This window comes from Sarcophilus harrisii, chromosome 3, assembly GCF_902635505.1.
Source record: "Sarcophilus harrisii chromosome 3, mSarHar1.11, whole genome shotgun sequence".
Classification (NCBI taxonomy): domain Eukaryota; kingdom Metazoa; phylum Chordata; class Mammalia; order Dasyuromorphia; family Dasyuridae; genus Sarcophilus; species Sarcophilus harrisii.
The window spans coordinates 544,158,135-544,177,666 of NC_045428.1; the positions used below are offsets into that span (position 1 = coordinate 544,158,135).

At 39.1% G+C, this 19,532-nt stretch overlaps 1 protein-coding gene across 2 annotated transcripts; it reads left to right on the forward strand.

Annotated features, from left to right (window-relative positions):
- Positions 1 to 441: 441 nt before the first annotated feature.
- NDUFS5 (NADH:ubiquinone oxidoreductase subunit S5) lies at positions 442 to 6,204 on the forward strand. Of its 2 annotated transcripts, none has more exons than XM_003765383.3 (3): positions 442 to 612; positions 3,757 to 3,974; positions 5,819 to 6,204. In XM_003765383.3, exons 2-3 carry the CDS (start codon positions 3,759 to 3,761, stop codon positions 5,921 to 5,923), a joined length of 321 nt encoding a protein of 106 aa, XP_003765431.1. In that variant the 5' UTR covers positions 442 to 612; positions 3,757 to 3,758; the 3' UTR covers positions 5,924 to 6,204. The 2 variants fall into 2 exon arrangements, with proteins under 2 accessions (XP_003765431.1, XP_023355955.1); XM_023500187.2 differs by lacking the exon at positions 442 to 612 and adding an exon at positions 3,345 to 3,603.
- The last annotated feature ends 13,328 nt before the right edge of the window (positions 6,205 to 19,532 follow it).

Consider the following 19,532-nt stretch of genomic DNA (forward strand, 5'->3'; position numbering starts at 1 on the left):
TAAATACTCTTTGTGTGTGATTGTTTCTATCATTGTCAATCTATAATAAAATGATTCACAATAAGTAAATCCCCAAAGTTTCCTTCTGGGTTTCAGGCCAGCCATCGCTGCTATCCTTACTCCAAAAGAATGGAAATAGGATTTGGAGGCAGGAAATTTGGACTCATTACTACCTCCCCATACTGGGTCTGTTTTCTTATTGTAAAATGGAAGGACTGGACATCTCTCAACTTCTTTCCGAAAGATGGAAACCCTACGAACCGAACCGAGAGATTTCCGATCCCACTCCCACCGGACTGCAGAATGGTACCCGCCGGCCTTCCCTTCCCCCAAGGAGTTTCCCACATGGTTTCGCCCAAGCCCGGCCGGCCCTCCCCACCCCGCCTTCCTCTTTCCGCCCTCTCTCTCCCTCCACCCAGGCCACCTTCCCTGCACTTGCGCAGAATGAAGGCTGTGGTTTTTCCTCGCGAGGGCTGGACCAGCGCGAAGGGGCGGGGCCTCCGGGTGTCGTGAAGCGACGACGACGCTTTACGGCCTGCAGGGTCGCGAAGAACCTGTAGGACGACAGGAACTGGTGAAGGAAAGGGACGCAGCGTTTGGACTAGGCCGCAGGTGACCCTCGGTGCCCGCCCCGGGTAGCGGGAGGGTGGGAAGGGGCCGAGCCATCGGCCAGGCCTCCACACGCCCTTGCCAGGGGCCCCGTCTGTCCTGGTCCGTCCCGACGGGAGGGAAGGGGCGGGATCTCCCCCTTCGGGGTGACCCCTGGCCGGGCGCCCGACTTCTGGGAGCCTCTCTCTACCCTAGGGAGAGTAACCCTTGTTTCTTGTCTCCCCGGGGAGCCCTCCCCCCAGGCCCAGGAGCCGGGAAGCGCAGCCCCCCCAGGGGGGTCTCATTGAGCCCCCAGCCCTTCCCGAGGAGCCCGGCTTATTCCCGCTTTACAGTGAGACTGAGCAGCCAGCGGCCAAGCGTCGCCCCGCACAAGTCGGATTTGAACTCGAGGCCCGTCTCTACCCACAGCGCCCCTTGCTGAGGGCAGACGTGGAACTGGACTCGGGAGTCCCTCCGACCTCGCGAGGTCTCCATCTTTAGAGAGGGTCATTTTACAGAGGAGGAAAGCGGCCCAGAGAAGGCAGGCAGGCAGCTCGGGCGGGCCGGCCCCCTTCTCTGACCCTTTCCCTCTGTCCCTAACTCTTATCTCCGTCCCTTGTGTCTCTCGTACTTTCTCTGTCTCTGTCTGTCTCTGTCTCTATCTCTCTCTATCTCTCTGTCTGTCTCTATCTCTCTGTCTGTCTCTATGTCTCTGTCTCTCCCTGTGGGACAGGTCATCACACTTCCTTATGGAAGGCAAGCTCTCCATCGCTGTTTTTCAGCCTAGAAGGTGCTTTAGAAGCCGTTGAATCCAGCCTTATTTTACAGACAAGGAAACTGAGGCACAAAGATTAAGAAACTTGCCTGGGTCACACACTGAGTGTCTGAAACAGAATTTGAGCTTCCTTTTAGTCGTTGCTGAAGTAATTGATTTATTCCCTTGTCCCTTGTTTACTTTCACTCAGACGTCTCCCCAGATTTCTCCACATGCACTTGTGCGATCCATCTTAATTGTCCGGGATACATCAGAAAACGTTCCCTTTTTTCTTTAGTTATTCCAAGTTCGTTTTCTAGGCCGAGATACTGGTTATTTCTCCATCGCATTTTATAGATGTGCAAACAGACAACAGGGTTAAGTGACTTCTCCCAGCTAGTAAGTGTCTGAGGCCAGATTTGAATTTGGTCCTCCTGAAACCAGGCCCAGCTTTCTAGCCCTTGGACTACCTAATGCTCCTGAAAATACTTCCTAGTATTTGCTTAGTGATATTCTTTTCCACAAGGCCCAGCTAAGCCTTTCCTGATTCCTCCAACTAAAAATGATCTCTTCCTAAATTTTTCTCAGGATTTTCGGCAGGATCTTTCTTTGCTGTTGACTTGTTCTGCTTTGTAATTTTCATTTGTATACATGTTTTAACCCTCTTTTTAGATTGTAAACTAATTTAGTGTAGAAATGGTGTAATTTTTTATTTTCCTTTTCCTGTGCTAAACATTTAATGTTTGTTGAATGAATGAAAATATCTAACTTGTAGTCATGTCTTCAGTAGTATTTTTTTGAATCTCAGATTACTCATCTGAAAATGGGAATTGTGATCCCTATGTTTACCTCAGAGGATTTTTGCATGGAAAGCATTTTATATATATATATATACACCAATCAGCAAGCTTTTATTTAGCCCTGTGCTAGGCATTTGCTAAATGTTGGAGATACAAAGGAAGACAAAAATAGCCTTCATATTTGGGATAATGAATTTAATGCAGGAAAGTATCTTAGACATCATCTAGTTAAACTTTTTCATTTTATTGAGAGGCAGCAGAATATAGTGGAGCGTGTGTGTGTGTATGTGTGTGTGTGTGTGTGTGTGTGTTTATTTTTTGCCCTTAGACTCAAGAAAACCTGGCTTTGAGTCCTACCACAGATAGTTAGAAGTTCTGTAACTCTGGACCAGTCACTTAATCTCTCTCTCAGCTTGATACCTCATCTGTAAAATGCACCTCTCAACTGGGGTGGGGGAAGGATCTTGAACAGTAGGAGAGCCAGTGTGTGTAAATCATTTTTGGAAACCTTATAGCCTATATCAGTGCAAGCTATAATAAAGAAATGAGTCCAAGGGTGAAATGCTTTGCCTGAGGTTATATAGGTAAGTTAACATTGTGGGATTTGAATCCATTTCCCCTGATTCTAAACTTAGTCCTTTTTCCCAGGACTATCCACCTTTTCCTTTTGACCACCTATTACTGTGATACTGAATCAAAGAGAGATGGTGCAATAGACCATAGTCAGCTATCATACCTTTTGCATGAAGTATGTACGAAAATATTTTTGAATTGACACTTCATACTGATTGCACACCAGATTCTAATAATTGCTAACCAGCATTTATCTAGTACTTGAAAGGTTTGCAAAATGCCTTGCATATATTAGCTGATTTGCTCTTCACAGCAGGTCTATGAAGTGAGTCCTCGCCATTTTAGATATGAGGAAAGTTAAGACTTAAATTAAACAAGTGACTTAGCTAATCCCGTACTTAGTATGTTTGAGATGGGTTGTGGCTTTCTCCTTATAAGTCCAACACTTTTCTCTCCTCTTTTCCTAACAGGAGGCTTTTATTTAAGGAAGCAATTTGTGGAGCCAGTAGAAAGATGTTATTTTTAGATTTTTTTTCCTGAGAAAATCACTTACTGGCATAGTACTTTTCTGATGAAATGTTCTCTCTGATTTGATTCTTATGTCTGTGTGCTAGTTTTGGATTTAAAATTCCACAAAAGCTTAGCACCTATTATGTACAGATCAAACTGTGCTAGATATTGGGTGAGACACAAAGATGGAAGAGAGCATGGTATTTGCCATCAAGAAGTTTGTGCAGAATTAGGGAGAAAACCAACACAAGTAATTGTAATGCAAAAAGAAAATATATTCAAAGGGCTCTAAGAATTTTAAGGAAGAAATTAGTTCCCATTGAAGGAGCAGGAAGAATTCATGGAAGAAGTAGCCTTGAGTTTGGACTTGAATCAAAGGTAGGATTTTAACATTGAAATTAAGTTGAGTAGTAAAAAATCTTTGTCTCAAAGGACATCTGCCATTGTTAATTAGCATATTTTCTAAAGTTTATTAATTTATAGTTAATTTTTATGGCTTAGTATTGTTTCTCTTGTTAACTTTTACTGCAGCCATGCCATTTTTTGACATTCAAACACGTTTGGGCCTCAATGTTGACAAATGGATGACAATTATGAGTGCTGAACAACCTTACAAAATGCCAGCCCGATGCCATGCTTTTGAGAAGGAATTCATTGAGTGTGCCCATGGAATTGGTATGACCCGAGCCAAGAAAGAATGCAGACTGGAATATGAGGATTTCATTGAATGTTTGCATAGGCGGAAAACGGTGAGGATATGATGGGATAACTGTTCTTTGGGAAATGCTCAGTTTATGTCCATTTATGCTCAGTAGTTCAGTTTGTTGTGTATGAAAACATATTAGATTGTACTGTAGCTCAATGGTGCAGTGAATAGAAGGCAGGCATGGAGTCAGAAAGACTCATCTTCCTGAGTTTAAATCCAACCACCCACACTTAAACTAGCTGTGTGACTCTGGACAAGTCACTTAACCCTGTTTGCCTCAGTTTCCTCATTTGTAAAACAGCTAGAGAAGGAAATGGCAAACCACTCTAATATCTTTGCCACGAAAACCTCAAATGAAGTCACAAAAAATTGGACATGACTAAAAGACAATTGAACAGCAACAGCATAGTGCTCTTCATCCTAGTGCTGAATTCAGTATAAAGTTGGCCTATTTAGTTAGTAGATTACTATAATGACCTTCTAAAAAGTAGGTACCTTGGGCATGTCCCACCAGGTGTAAGATACTAGCAAGATTGTAATATTGGTGTCCACTGCTGCTTCATCTATATGTGTTACCTACTAATGCATACTTGGTTGGCATAGTAGCGACCTTTTTCTTGCTATTCAAGTGATTGATTGATTTTTTTTTTTCTGCTGAGGCAGGCAATTGGGGTTAAGTGACTTGCCCAGGGTCACACAGCCAGGAAGTGTTAAGTGTCTGAGACCAGATTTGAACTCAGGTCTTCCTGACTTCAGGGCTGGTGCTCTATCCACTGCTCCACCTAGCTGCCCCATGGTTGATGTTTTTTTAAAACAGTGCATTTAGAAAATTAATCATAATGCTAAACATGGAAAGAAACCTTGGAAACTACCTAATCCTACTCTCTCATTATACAGAAGGAATTGAGGCCTCATGTTGGGGAAGGGAAGGGAAGAGAAGTGTCCAGTATTATGAGTGAGTCATTGGCAGAGCCAGAACAAGAAACCTTCCTAAACTGAAGTCTAACTTAAGCTCCTGCCCATCTTATATTCCTCTTTTAGCCACTGAACAAGCTAAGTGGCCAAGTATCAAGGTAGCCTTGTATCAGGAAATGCTAGTCATCTAGGGCTTCTAAGTCTTACCCAAGGTATAGGGGCAATATCATTCTATGGCATTAAGATTGTTGGACTTCTGTTTTCTAAGTACTTCAGAATGATAATCTGTGTACAATACATGAAGAGTGAAATACCAAAAAGATCTGTGATTTTATCATTTGGGATATTCTTAACATATTCAGATTGTCACACCTTTGTGACGTAATCAAGAATTAAAGAATTGTCTCTAGCTCTCTTGGATGGAAAACTTCTCTCAACCTAGCGCTTGGGGTCCAGGGACAATAGACAGATTCTCTCATTAGGCCCATGTTGGTAGACTCTACCAGAGCTTGCTGCTTTATTGGGTTACTTCCATACTATGGTTAGATATCAAACTAAGTATTTAGTAGAGAGGACTCCTAGAACCTAGACTAAAGTCTTTTTCTGTAGCCCAGGTTCTTGGATAATCTTCCTGAACTCAGTCTTTTTTTTTTTTTTTTTTTTTGCCCCCTTGGAGAAAATGTAGATTTCTTCCGTTGTTGTGTTGTAAGACAATCTAAAGAGAGTACATCAGCATTTGACCCCACTCTCTCCTTTGGCCACTCTGCCATAAGATTTTGCACATCTAATTAACATCTGAATGGTATTGAGTTGTATATCATAAGACATAGGCCAGGTTTATAATTGTTTCTTTTTTTTTCTATAACTATAATCCATGTGGCATGTTGTAGACTGTCCATAGAATTTTTAAAATTTATAACTTGCATTATTATACATGTTTTCTAAATGGCTATATATTTTTTCCACTGGCAGATAGAACGTTTGGGAACAGTCATGAAGCAGAAGGAGAAGTTAATGAAAGAAGGGAAGTATACTCCTCCACCTCACCACTCAGGCAAAGAAGAGCTAAGACCTTGATTGGTGGCTTCACGTTGTTTCACTCTTTATGATGGGATGAAAGTATACCCTTTTCCACTGGAAATGTATATTTATTAAGACAGAGACCTTATTCCAAAAGTTAAAAATCAGAATGTAGAAGCTGTCCTGTTTTCCCCTGCCCCCAGTTCTCTCCGTACTTTGTCATTAAGATAACCACACCAGGCAAGTTGGTAGCAGTGGTTCACACTGTAATATATGATCTGTGATTCTGTCTGCATCTGAAAATAAGCATTTTGGAAAGTAAACATTTACCAGTGTTATTTGCTTTCTCCAGCCTCTTTTGTTTCCCTTAAATTGCAGGCTAGAATTAATGTACACATGTGTAAAATGGTTGTGAGATTGTGAGTGTGTGTATGTGTGTTTTGAACTGCAGACTGCAAGGTTACTAGCAGGTGCTTGCATACCAATTAAAATATATCAGAAGGGAATGTGGTCACCAAGTTTTAAAGTGATTTTTTCACACAAGTAGGAGGTAGTGTGGTATAGTTTTACATTTAGAGTCAGCAAATAGAATGCAAATTCTAATTCTGCCCCTTCAATGATTTCACTGGGCTTCAGTTTCCTCATCAGTAAAGTGAAGAAGTTGAACTAAGGGCCCTTCATTTCTAACTCCAAATTAGAAAAATAGGATAGAAGAAAGAAATTTTCTAGATGTAGAAAGGGAGAGCATAAAAATTTAGAAATTTTAAGTAATCGAAATATTAATTTTGAGACTAGAATAATAATACGGTTCTTGATTTTTCTGCACATTGTCTTATAATAAGAATTGGAGTTTAGCATTCAGGTCTCAGTCCTATGTATCTTCATTTTGTGGCCAAACAGCATTTATTTAAACCTACTTACAGCACATCTCTCATCCATTGAACTGGAAAGTTAAGTTGGAGCCCTTCCAGAAAGTGCTTGATTTGCATCCCAGAGCTTGCTTCTTTTACTTGCTGCCTACCCTCGGAGCTTCTCAAAGGTTTCAGTCATGCATAAATCACTGGACTTGAAACAAGAGGTTAGACATTTAAAAGCTGTGTGAACTTAGACACATTACTTAACCTCTGAGCCTCATTTTCTTCATCTGTAAAATGGAACTATAAATAGTGCCTAACTCTCTTGTTGTAAAAATGCATGAGGAAATAGATAAGAAGTGATTTACACACCTTAAAATGTTACAGAAATCTTAAAAGTATTCAGGGGAGACCATGTACTCATGTGTTCCATTTCACCAATGAATTTTGGAAGTATAGGGAGGCTGAACCCAAAACATGGTAACAATAGGTCCCTTCACTATAACAATTTTAAGACTCACAGAGTACTTTGTTATGTGGGGTGAAAACTCTGGGATAGCAATCCAAATAGGTTGCTAATTGGATTCTCTCTTCTGAAACAATTTCCACTTACATTTTAAAATAAAACCTAAAACAAAAGACAAAATTCCAACACAGAGGAAAAAAAGAAAGGAATAATTGTTGTAAGCTCAGTTAGGCAACAGAGTGGATAGAAAGCCTTGGATGTAGAGTAAGGAAGACCTGAGTTCAAATCTAGCCTCAGACACTTATCTGCCTAGATTTCTTCAATTGTAAAATTATAAAAATACTTATCTCACTGAGGATCCAATAAAATAATCTGTAAAAAGTACAAGATCAGTGCTAGCCTAATGTTAATATTAGGGCACCCTTTTTAATTTTTTAATAGTATTTTATTTTTTTAACTACATGCAAAGATAGTTTTCAACATTCACTTTTGCAAAACCTTGTATTCCAGATTTTTCTCCCTTTTCCCCCCCTCTCCCTTCCCCAAGATAACAATCCAATATAGGTTAAACTTGTGCAATTTCTTTAAACATATTTTCATATTTGTTGTACTATGCAAGAAAAATCAAAAATGAAAAAAGCATGAGAAAGGAAAAACCAAACAAACAGCAACAACAAAAAAGGTGAAAATACTCTGCTTTGATCCACATTGCATCTCCTTAGTTTTTCTCTGGGTGCAGATGGCACTTCCCAATACAAGTCTATTAATATTGCCTTGAATCATCTCATTATTGAGAAGAGCTATCACAGTTGATCATCACATAATCTTTTTATTGTATATAATGTTTTCTTGCTCACTTCACTTAGCATCAGTTCATGTGAGTTTTTCCAAGCTTTTTAAAAATCAGCTTTTTCTTCATTTTTTTTTTGTTTTTAAAAGGGAAGATAACAATTTTTTATTGCTATTACAAAGGCAATTCTTTATTTGTCATTTGCTATAAGAGCAGACCAAATGTAGTCCTCACACAGGTATCATGTTAGGCACAGTAAGTAGCTATAAATTATACTCTTCATTTCTTATAGGACAATAATATTCCATTACATTCATTTACCATAACTTATTCAGCCATTCCCCAACTGATGAGTATTCACTCAGTTTCCAATTCCTTTAAGGACACCCTTGAAGAAGTTATATTCCCCTAATCCCTTTTAGTCTGGCTGATGGTGACCAGAGATACTTCTCAAATGAATCTTAAAGATATTTTCACATTTAACTGTTCACCAGAGATGTAACTAAATCTCTTTTCAAGGAATCGAGATTCCTCCCTAGAATTCTGTTTGAATTAGACCGATTAGGTCTTTGATTCAAGTGAGACCAAAGACTTAAGACTAGTACGTTGTCACAGTATCTCCTAAAATTTATTATATAACCAAAGCCCCTGTGTTATGACACCGCATCCACAGCACTGAGGTAGGTAATACAGGCAGCATTATTGATATAGGAAGTAGATTCAGAAAGGTCCAGCATCATATATGTCAAGATCCAGGTTATCAACCTACATCTCCTGACTTTCTAAATTCAATACCACTACCACACTCTGCTAACAGAACCAAGTTTCATGACCCAGCACAGTAGGTTTATGACCATTAATTTAAAGGTATCTAGGACAAAAATTATGGGGTACAGGGAAAGGATTCTGAACCAGGGAATTCATAGCTCTGGATCCTAATCTAGACTTTCCATTTCTTAGCTATGCTATGCTGGACAAATCATCTGAGTCTCTCCTCTACCTCAAATCGGGGTAAAGACCAGAGATTGAGGTCCATGTACTACTGCTGAGGGCCAAATTGGGCATATTGCCTGTGCTTGTAAGGCTACAAACTAAGACTTGTTTTATGTTTTTCAATACAACAAAAATTTTAAATGTAAGAGCCATTCTTGGTTCATTGCCTATATAGAAAATGGCAGTCCACTAGAAACTAAAGTTTGCTAGCCCCTACATAAGTCTTGAATATCTCTTTCCACTCTTGGTGACTGATTTTTTTATATCTACTTTATTTCCTTTGCTCTACATTTTAGCATAAAAGGAAACCTTAAATCCCAACCCTTCAGTGCTTATGTAAGTGTAGAAAAGAAAAGGGTCCTTTTATTAGTGCTTTCAGTTCCTCAACGACCCTGGAAAGAACTGGCACCCAGTGGAGAGTCAGATGCATTCTTTCCACCCAGCATCCACAACCAATTCAAGGACAAGGATTAGTTACTTCAGGCTTTTCACAATTGGCCACCTTTTTGCTTTTTCTCAATCTTCTAAGTACTCCAGAAGAGTAGGTTAGCAGCATTTTGAGGCCCAATAGAAATTAAGAAATAGAATAGAGCAACTTGATCCTGACTCCAGGAGCCCTCTGTTAGCATACTGTATTTTAAGAAGTCTGAACACGAATAATGTTCTGTTAGGACTGTTTGTGCTTTTTGGTCTCCAAAGCTGATGCAGAATAGAATTGGAGGGGAAAGAAACAGCAGAAAGATCCTTTCAACTTAGGAATTCAACTTTATGTTAAAAGGGAATCAGTTTTGTATCCACAAAAAAATGGTATGTGTGCAAGCTTCTTGTAGTTCTGAAATTTCTGCCTTCCCTGCATTGTGACAACTTGAATCTGACTCCATGGAAGGAACTGTAAATGAGACTTTTGTGTGATCATTACATGTCAACATATCAGTCAATATGTTATTATATTGCTTCATTTTCCTGAACCTGACACTAAAAAATTTATTTTTTGAGGGGCAGCTAGGAGCTTAGTGAATAGCACACTAGCCCTAGAGTCAGTAGAATCTGAGTTCAAATGTGGCCTCAGACGCTTGACACTAACTGTGTGACCCAGGGCAAATCATTTGAGAGAATTTTCATTATAATCTGGTTGGGTCCTCGATGTTTATATCCACTAGCAGAACCTTTAATTGAAAGATCTTATTTTTATTCATAGTTTTTTTGCATCACCTTCATTTCTGAATACATACTTCCCCTACTCATGGACTTGTCCCATTTAACAAAAACTTTTAAAGGGGGAAAACCCCCCACAGTTCAACAAAGCCGTGTCTGATAATATGTGTTATATTTCATATCCAAAGTCTCCTAGCTCTGGATTTTCTCTGAGAGGCATTTTCTCAACTCTTTCAGGGCCAAGTTTAGTTATAATTACAATTTTAGGGCTTTTCCCCCCCTTTATCTTGTTATTCTTTTTTTTTTTTTCTGGTTCTGTTTATTTTACTTTCCATCAGTTCATAGGAAAACAGGACCTTTTTTTAAAAAATTGAGATTTATTAGGATTTTGAAGTTGAAAAAAACCTTATGTCACATTAGGCCAATTCCCTCATTTGGTAGAAGAGGACATGGGTACAAAGAGTCGCCTATAGTCACAACAAAGTAGAGGCAAAGTAGACGGCACTGAAGTTTAGGTTTTATGGACCTCTTCACAGTACCATGTGCATCCTCTCATAGGAATTCTTAGACAGGACTCAGTTCCCTGCTTAACAGTTGCCCATGAATTTCCCACCACTAGACCAATTGCTATTGGAAAGCTACTGTCTACCAAAGCCAAGAAGCGACCTTGCTTACTTTCATTGTCTTTAAACATCTACAAATTGTGATGACTACATATCTGTAGCATGGGTTCATAGGCTTTCATTTTAATGAAAGCACGAAAGGAATAGTTTGGTGCTTGGGAAATCTCTAAATCAGCAAAGATCTTGAATAGTTTTATTATTATTTCATATCCAGGCAGATTTAGCTTTATTAGCAAAGGCCAAAATTAAACATAGTTGAAAAATACTTGAGTTATGAGAGTCTTTATCAGAGGATGCTGAGTAATTATCATTGTTTTCAAGTTGAATTCAATGACAAGTTAATGCAAATTGCTCAGGTAGCTTTATTATTGGAGTAGGTTTTTTAAAAATGTTTTTCATTTAGCAAAAATCTATTTTTTCTTCCTCCCATTTTTCCTTTTCCTTCTCTTCATTGCAAAACAAAACTGTAGTAACAGATAGGCACAGTCAATTGAAATGAATTCCTGCACTGGCTTCATCTAAATATGTTTGATTCTGCAACCCAAGTCCATCACCCTTGTCAGGAGAGAGTGTTTCATTATTGATTCTGAGATCTTAACTGGTCCTTGTGGGGTAGGCAGTATTTTAAATATTCAAACTTCTTTGAGTCATTCTCTAAGCAAAATTTTTCAATTGGGTTTGATGATTACTAAATTTGTTAGCTTTCAGCTCCAAATCCTGACTACTAAAGGGGGCTGAAGTGTGTGTAGGGAATTGTATCCTTTTATACACTTCTCTAGGAGTTACTCTTGTCATTTTAGACTTTAAGGAAAGGGTAATATGGAAGAGAAGGGCTGGCCTATGAAGGAGATGGCTGTTAGCTAAAAGCAGGAAAGAGGAGAGTAAGGGTCAGCAAGGCTGGCAGGTCACCATTCTGGGGCAGTGGTTTGGGGTCCTAAAGACCCTAGAAGATCCCAGAAGAATGTTGTACAAAGAATCAATGCAAGGCAATAGAATTTTGTTGGATATATTTTTACATTTAGTTTAATTTTATATTTTTTCTCTACATGTTGATAAAAATTTTAAACATTCTTTTTAAAAAAAATTTTAGTTCCATATCCCCCCCACCTTGAGAAGGCAAACAATTTGATAGATATGCAAAACATTTCCATATTAGCAATGTTGCAAAAGAAAAAAGACCAAATAAACCAAGTATAATAAAATTTTTTAAAAGTATGCTTCTGACAAATATGGAAATATGTTTAGAAGAATTGCACATGTTTAATATATGTCACATTGTTTGCTGTCTTGGAGAAGGAGGAGATGAGGGAGGAAGGGAGAAAAATTTGGAACACAAAATTTTGCAAAAGTGAATGTTGAAAACTATCTTTGCATATATTTGGAAAAATAAAATATCGAAAAAAAATTAAAAAAAATAGTATGCTTCAATTTGTATTCAAACTCCATCAATTTTTCCTAATTTATAAGTCCTTTGGAATTGTCTAGGATAATTGTATTGCTGAGAATAGCCAATTGTTCACGTTGATCAATGTAAAATATTGCTTTTAGTGTGTGTTTCCGGTTCTGCTCACTTCACTTTGTGTCAGTTTCATGTTAAGTCTTTTCAAGTTTTTCTGAAAGCATCCTGCTTGTCATTTCTTAAAGCACAATAATATTCCCTCATAATCATATACCACAACTTAGTCAAACATTTCCCAATTGGTAGGATCCCCTGAATTTCCATTTTTTTACCAGCATAAAAAGAACTGCTATAAATATTTTTGTACATATAAGTCCCTTTTCTTTTTTTTTTTTTTTTTTTTTTTTTTTTTAATCTCTTTGGAGTATAAAGTTAGTAGTGCTATTGCTTAATCAAAAGGATATGCACCATTTTATAGCCTTTGGGGCATAGTTCCAACTTGTTCTCCAGAATGGTTGGATCAGTTTATACCCTCACCACAGTGCATTAGTATCCCTGTTTTTTCACATGCCCTCTATTTGACATTTTTGTGCTCTGCCATTTTAGCCAATGTTATAGGTGTGAGATGGTATCTCAGAGCTGTTTTTTTAATAGTGATTTAGAACTTTTTGTATATGACTAGAGAAAGCTTTGATTTTTTTCTTCTAAGAACTACCTATATATCCTTTAAGCATTTATCAACTGAAGAATAACTTCAGTTTTTGACTCAGTTCTCTTTACACATGAGAAATGAGGACTTTATCAGAGAACTTTGCTATAAATTTCCCATCCCCTCCATTTCCCACTTCCCTTCTAAATATGGCTATATTGGTTTTGTTTGTGAAAACCCTTTTTAATTTGATGTAATCAGAAGTATCATTTTATATCCTACTATCTATCTCTGGTTATAAAGTCTTCCCTGATCCATAAATCTGACAGGTAAAATATTTCATTCTCCCCTAATTTCTTTATGGTATTACTTTTTATGTTTAAATGATGTGCCCATTTTGACTATATATATGTGTATGTATGTGTGTGTGTATGTATATATATATATATATATATATATATTATTTATTTTTATTAAAGCTTTTTATTTACAAAGCATATGCATGGATAATTTTTCCAACATTGTCCCTTGCAAAACTTTTTGTTCCATATTTTCCCCTCCTTTCCCCCACTCCCTCCCCTAGCTGGCAGGTAGTCCAATACATGTTAAACATATTGAAATACATGTTAGATGCAATATATATATATACATATTTATACAGTTATCTTGTTGCAGAAGAAAAATCAGATCAAGAAGGAAGAAGAAATACTGAGAAAGAGAACAAAATGCAAGCAAATAACAGAGAGGGTGAGAATGCTCACTCAGTTCCTACAGTCCTCTCTGGGTTGTAGATGGCTCTCTTCATCACTGAACAATTGGAACTGGTCTGAATCCTCTTATTGTTGAAGAGAGTCACTTTTTCATGGGGAGGGCTAAAGTCTCTTAACAGGACATCTAATTGATCTACCCTCTGATGCCACAGGCAGGGAACTGCCAAGAAAGCTGGAAGTTTACCACCAGAAAGATTCTCAGCTTGAATGGAGGAAGGCAAGAAGCAGAGGGAGAGGAGAGATGGTTTTCCAGGCAGGAGGAGAATGTGGATGTAGAGTAGAAATAGCCTGTCCTGAAAAGGCCAGGCCTAGAAAACCATAAGTTTTCTAGACTATCACTGATGTGATGTTGTCCATTAAGACCCTGCCTTCTCCTTCTCCTTTCCTGTCTCTTGCCTCCCCATCCATGGCTATGAGCAACTTTATTTGCTTTGGTCCAACCTTCTTGCTGAGAAACGATGGCCACACCATTTCTTATCCAGGCTAACGAGTATGGTAGCAATAGCATAGTGGCAGAACAAGTTTTGTTATTTTCACTCATGTCTGACTGCGATTCCTTTTGGGATTTTCTTGGGAAAAAAATAGTGGAGTGGTTTGCCATTTCCGTTCAGCTCATTTCACAGATGAGGAAACTGAGGCAAGCAGGGTTACGTGATTTGGCCCAGGGTCACATATCTATTAAATGATTGAAGTCACATTTGAACTCGGGTCTTTGTGACTCCAGGCCCAGCACTAAACATTGCACCACCTGGATGCCCTCAGCAGCACCATTAGTGCTATCAAACTGTGGCCATAAACACTTCCTTTCTCTTCATTAGTTGGGATCCTAAGCTGAACCAGAGCAAAGAAAGGCCGGCTGCCTATGGTCTACCACACCCATTTTTTGAGAACAAGTCATCTAGAGCATCTGCTTGGATTATCTGATGCTGAGGAGGATGAATCCAGTTTAGTTCTCTTGTTTCAGTTACTTTTCCAAATGTTCTGTTACAAGTTTAGCTTCTGTAACTTTAAACTCTGCTGCTGAAACAATTTCTAAAGGAATTGAGGAGGAGGCAGTTTGTACATAAAGTCAATAGATAGAGGATTCCTGAAGAAACTTAGTAAAAGTTTAGCTGATAAGTAACCTTGAACATAGGTTTCCCAAATCCACCCTCTTTGAGGGAGATAATGAATTTCTCACCTGAATCTCTGTAACTTTCTATTACTGTTAAGCATGCAAGGAGCACTGTATCAGACACAAGGTATCTTCAGCAGAGAAATTTTATTTATACGAACTCTTAAGAGCCTAAGAACTTAGGCACAACCCAGATATTTTTAACTCAGTTATAATTGGGGGGTGGGAGGAACTCTTAAAATCAAGAATACTGGTACTGAGAAAATCTAGGTTTGGGGGTGATTGTTTTTTAGGGTTGACCTCCTGGGGCTTTTGTGATGACTTTAATTCCCTTCACTCTTCTTTTGGAGATAAGAAATATTTCTAAGCATTTCTTCTTTATATATTTGCTGAGTCAATTGGGGTTAAATGACTTGCCCAGGGTCACACAACTAGGAAGTGTTAAGTGTCTGAGATCATATTTGAACTCAGGTCCTCCTGACTTCAGGACTGGTGCTCTATCCACTGTGCCACCGAGCTGCCCCTAAACATTTCTTATAAACATTTGTTTGTTTCCTTATCACTTAAACGCTTGCTTAAACCTGATTTAGGCCAAGATCAGAGCTGAGACCGAGTTATCTCTTAAAGCTTTTTCAGACCTGGGGCAACTAAATGGTACAGTGGATAGAATACTCACCCTGAGTTCAAATGTGCGCTCAGACACTTAACACTTCCTAGCTGTGTGACCCTGGACAAGCCGCTTAACCCCAATTGCCTTGGGAAAAAAAGCTTTTCAGATCTGCTGATTCTTGTCTTGTATACAAGCAGCTAGAAGAGAAATAGGGAATAGGGAGAGATATAACTATCACTTCCTAGTCTACCTTTTCCCTAGTGAATTTTAGGAACATTTTCCTATGGACTATTGAAATGTTTAACCTGGCATTCAGAGTTTTCCACTGTTTGGCCTTCATTTTATTTTCTAGCACTTTTCTATGCTACAACCAAACCAGACCATTCTCTGTTTTCGCCTTGTGTATTTTGCCTTCACACTTTTGCTTAAGAGGCAATGTGAAACAATGAAAAGATCATTAGATTTGGAGTCAGAGGACGTAGGTGTGCATGGCAGTGCTATCACTACCCATGTAATATTGGGTAAGACACTGATCTTCTCAGCCTCTATAAGCACCTTTTAAAGTCCCTCTTTAGCTCTAAAGCGATGATCCTATGATGAAATGCTTTTAATCCTTCCCAATCCCTTCTCTATCTGGCACTTCTGATATAAGGACTTTTCAGGGCTGCTCATCCACCTTTGGCATCTATGTGGCACCTAACTCTCACCTGTGGCTCCAAGAAGCTGTAGCATTCACAGCTCCCATATCCCCAGAAAACCATCTCAACAAATGGGCTAAAGGCGGTGCAGGATAATCGACAGAAATGGGCTCTGGGTGATTGACAGGACTCAAAGCTATCGGTAATTTAGGATGTCTACCCCAAGCCTATGAAGACTTCCTCTGGTGGAATGGGCAGATGGGAACAGTCTGTTCCAATGGCCGTGAAGGCAGCTGAGGCAGGTGCTGCAGAATGCTTACAGCTCTGTCCAACATCAGAGATACCAGGTCATCCATTGCATCCTGGCCATCAACAGTCATCCTGACTTGTGTCCTGACAACAGATTTCAGTGACTTAGGGAAAGAGGCTGATGGCTTTGTGCAACGGCGCCTCACTTAAGCCTAGTTTACCCACAAGTCAGGAATTCACCCCAGGATGTCATTGCTGCTCTCTGAAACAAAGGACAAACAACAATCCTTCAAGGTTTAGCTCGAAGCTGTCTTTATCTCCGGTCTGTAGGTAACCCCCAGGTTTAGCTCATTCCCAAGGCTGCCACATAAGAGGGGATGCCTTTCCCTCTACCAAAGTCATCCTTTTCTATCTCTCTCTCTCTCTCTCTCTCTCTCTCTTTTTTTTTTTTTTTTTTTTTTTTTTTTTTTTTTTTTTTTTTTTGCTGAGGCAATTGGGGTTAAGTGACTTGCCCAAGGTTACACAGCTAGGAAGTGTTAAGTGCTTGAGATCACATTTGAACTCAGGCCCTCCTGACTTCAGGGCTGGTGCTCTATCCACTGGGCCACCTAGCTGCCCTATTTCATTGTGAAGAAGTAAAGCTCTTTGATTCAAATGATTCGGCTTCTAGAGCCGACAATGGATTTGAGTACAGACTGATTTCCTCTAGTGCACAGAGGCTTAAGACCAGAAGTCTAGCCTTCAGATGATCACATTTCCAACCTCAGCAATTCATTAAACCCTTCCCTGAGGCAGGCAAGGCTTTCAATCTGTTTTAATAAAAGGCAATACGCATTTGGATGAAATCATACATCTTGAAGTGGTGAGATAGCTGTGAACACTGTACTGTACGTCAGGTACCCTAAAGAGTGAAAAATTGAATAGGCCTCTCTACCCTCCTAAACAGAGAAACCAGGAATGCCTTTGAAAATGTTTTCAATTAAAATTGCTCTTGTATTTATGTATTCCTTGGCAGGGGCTGGGAATGATGTCATTCAGCAGATCCTGCTGAGAAACCTAGCTCCTTCTAGTTTGCATCCTTGTTGGTTTAAGATCAGGAGATGAATGCTGGCTAAAGATTAGAAACTTATTTGTGGTCTAGTGGGTTTGTCCAAACTATGAGGCAGTTCCTCTTCCCATCTGACGAGCCAGAATATTGTTACTCTCCTACCTCCCTTTCCTCCACAGGATCAAATGGGAGGAGGCTGGAAGAGCTTCTGGGAAGAACCCCCAGAGAGGCTGGGAATAGCTTCTCAGCTTCCTTTCCCAGGGTCTCCTCTAATTGTTGCCAGTTCACCAGATCTCCAAAGAAATTTGAAGGGTTCCCTTACCTCTCTGGGTCAATGTGCAAGGAACTTACTTTCTCTCTTCATTCAGGTGAGCAGGACTCTAAACAAAATGTTGTTTAGGAATTAAAGGAAAAAAATAAAATGAAACAAAATAAGTCAATTCAACAATTACTGGTACCAGAGCAAGACTTGTGAAAATAAAATCTTTTGAGGGATATAAGAAAGCCTAGGATATTAAGATAGAAATCTTCATAGCAGACCATCCTTGTTCAGACTATCATTATCTCTCTCCTGGACTATTGGAATAGCTTTCTAACTAACCTCCCTGCTTCTGTCCTTTCTCCTTTCCAAACCATTCTTTACACAATTGCCAAATTATTATTTCTATGTCATCTAACCATGTCACTCCCCTGCTACATAAGCTTCAATGGCTCCCTATTGCCTCTAGGATAAAAGAAAAACTCCTTAGTCTGATGTTTAAAACCTTCCAGGATGTGACTCCTACATATTTTTCCAAACACTTCACTTTTACTATTGTTTAGTCATGTCCAAATCTGCATGACAAAGGTTCATGGGATTTCCTCAGCAAAGCTACTGGAATGATTTGCCATTTCTTTCTTCAGTAAATAGTCCCTGTTTTACAGAAGGACTGAAGCAAGTAAGGGTTAGAGACTTGTTCAGAGTCACCAGGCCAAATCTGAGACCAGATTTGAACTCAGATGTTCCTGATTCCAGATCTGGTGCTTTATCCACTGTATCACCTAGTGTTCAAAACCTTCCAGGCTCTGGTTTTCACCTGCTTTTCTAAAAATATTTCACTCAACTCCCCCTTATACACTCTATATCCTAACCAAGGCCAGCCTTTTAACTTCAAATTAAATCTTCTACTTCCTGTCTCCTATTCTTGGAATGAATGAATGAAAAAACATTAGTAATAAATAATGCTTGCGTGTATAGATACTTCTTTATTTGTATAATCTCTTTTAATTCAAATAACAACCTGGTGAAACATGTGCTGTTATTCTCCCCACTTTACAGAAGAAAAGTCCAAGAGAGGTTAAATTATTTGGCTAATCATACACAGCTAGTCAAAATCTCAGTTTGGATTTGGATTCAGAAGACCCACATGTGCAAAAATTTTGTGGCAACCCTTTTTTTAATGCAAGGAACTGGAATCTGAGTGGATGCCCATCAGTTGGAGAATGGCTGAATAAGTTATGGGATATGAATGTTATGGAATATTATTATTCTGTAAGAAATGACCAGTAGGAAGATTTCAGAGAGGCCTGGAGAGACTTCCATGAATGATACTGAGTGAAATGAGCAGAACCAGATCATTATACATGGCAACAAGAAGATTATACGATGATCAATTCTGATGGATGTGACTTTCTTCAACTATGAGATGATTTAGACCAGTTCCAATGGTCTTGTGATGGAGAGTGACATCTACACCCAGAGAGAGGACTGTGGGAACTGAGTGTGGACCACAACACAATATTTTCACTTTTTGTTGTTTGCTTGCGTTTTGTTTTCTTTCTCATTTTTTCCCTTTTTGATCTGATTTTTCTTGTGCAGTATGATAATTGTGGAAATATGTATAAAAAAATTTTACATGTTTAACATATATTGGATTACTTGCCATCTAGAGGAGGGGGGAAGTGGAGAAGGAGAGAGAAAATTTTGGAACACAAGGTTTTGTAAGAGTGAATGTTGAAAACTCTGCATGTTTCAAAAATTAAAAGCTTTAAAAGAAAAAAAAAGGATTTGGATTCATGTCTTCCTGACTCCAAGTATAGCACTATGCAGTGTTCCACCTCACTGCCCCTATTAAAAACAATCATATATGCTAGGCACTGCAATAAATGCTGGGGGTATAATTATGAAAGCAGCACAGTCCTTGTAATGTCTGGGCTAGCTCTCTGGAGAACCTCAGGATCAGCCCGAATGCTTGATCTTTTGGTGGAGAAGTGAAGGAGGCATGAGAGCTGCCACATGGTTGGTCAAAGATGGAGTCTGATGCCTTCT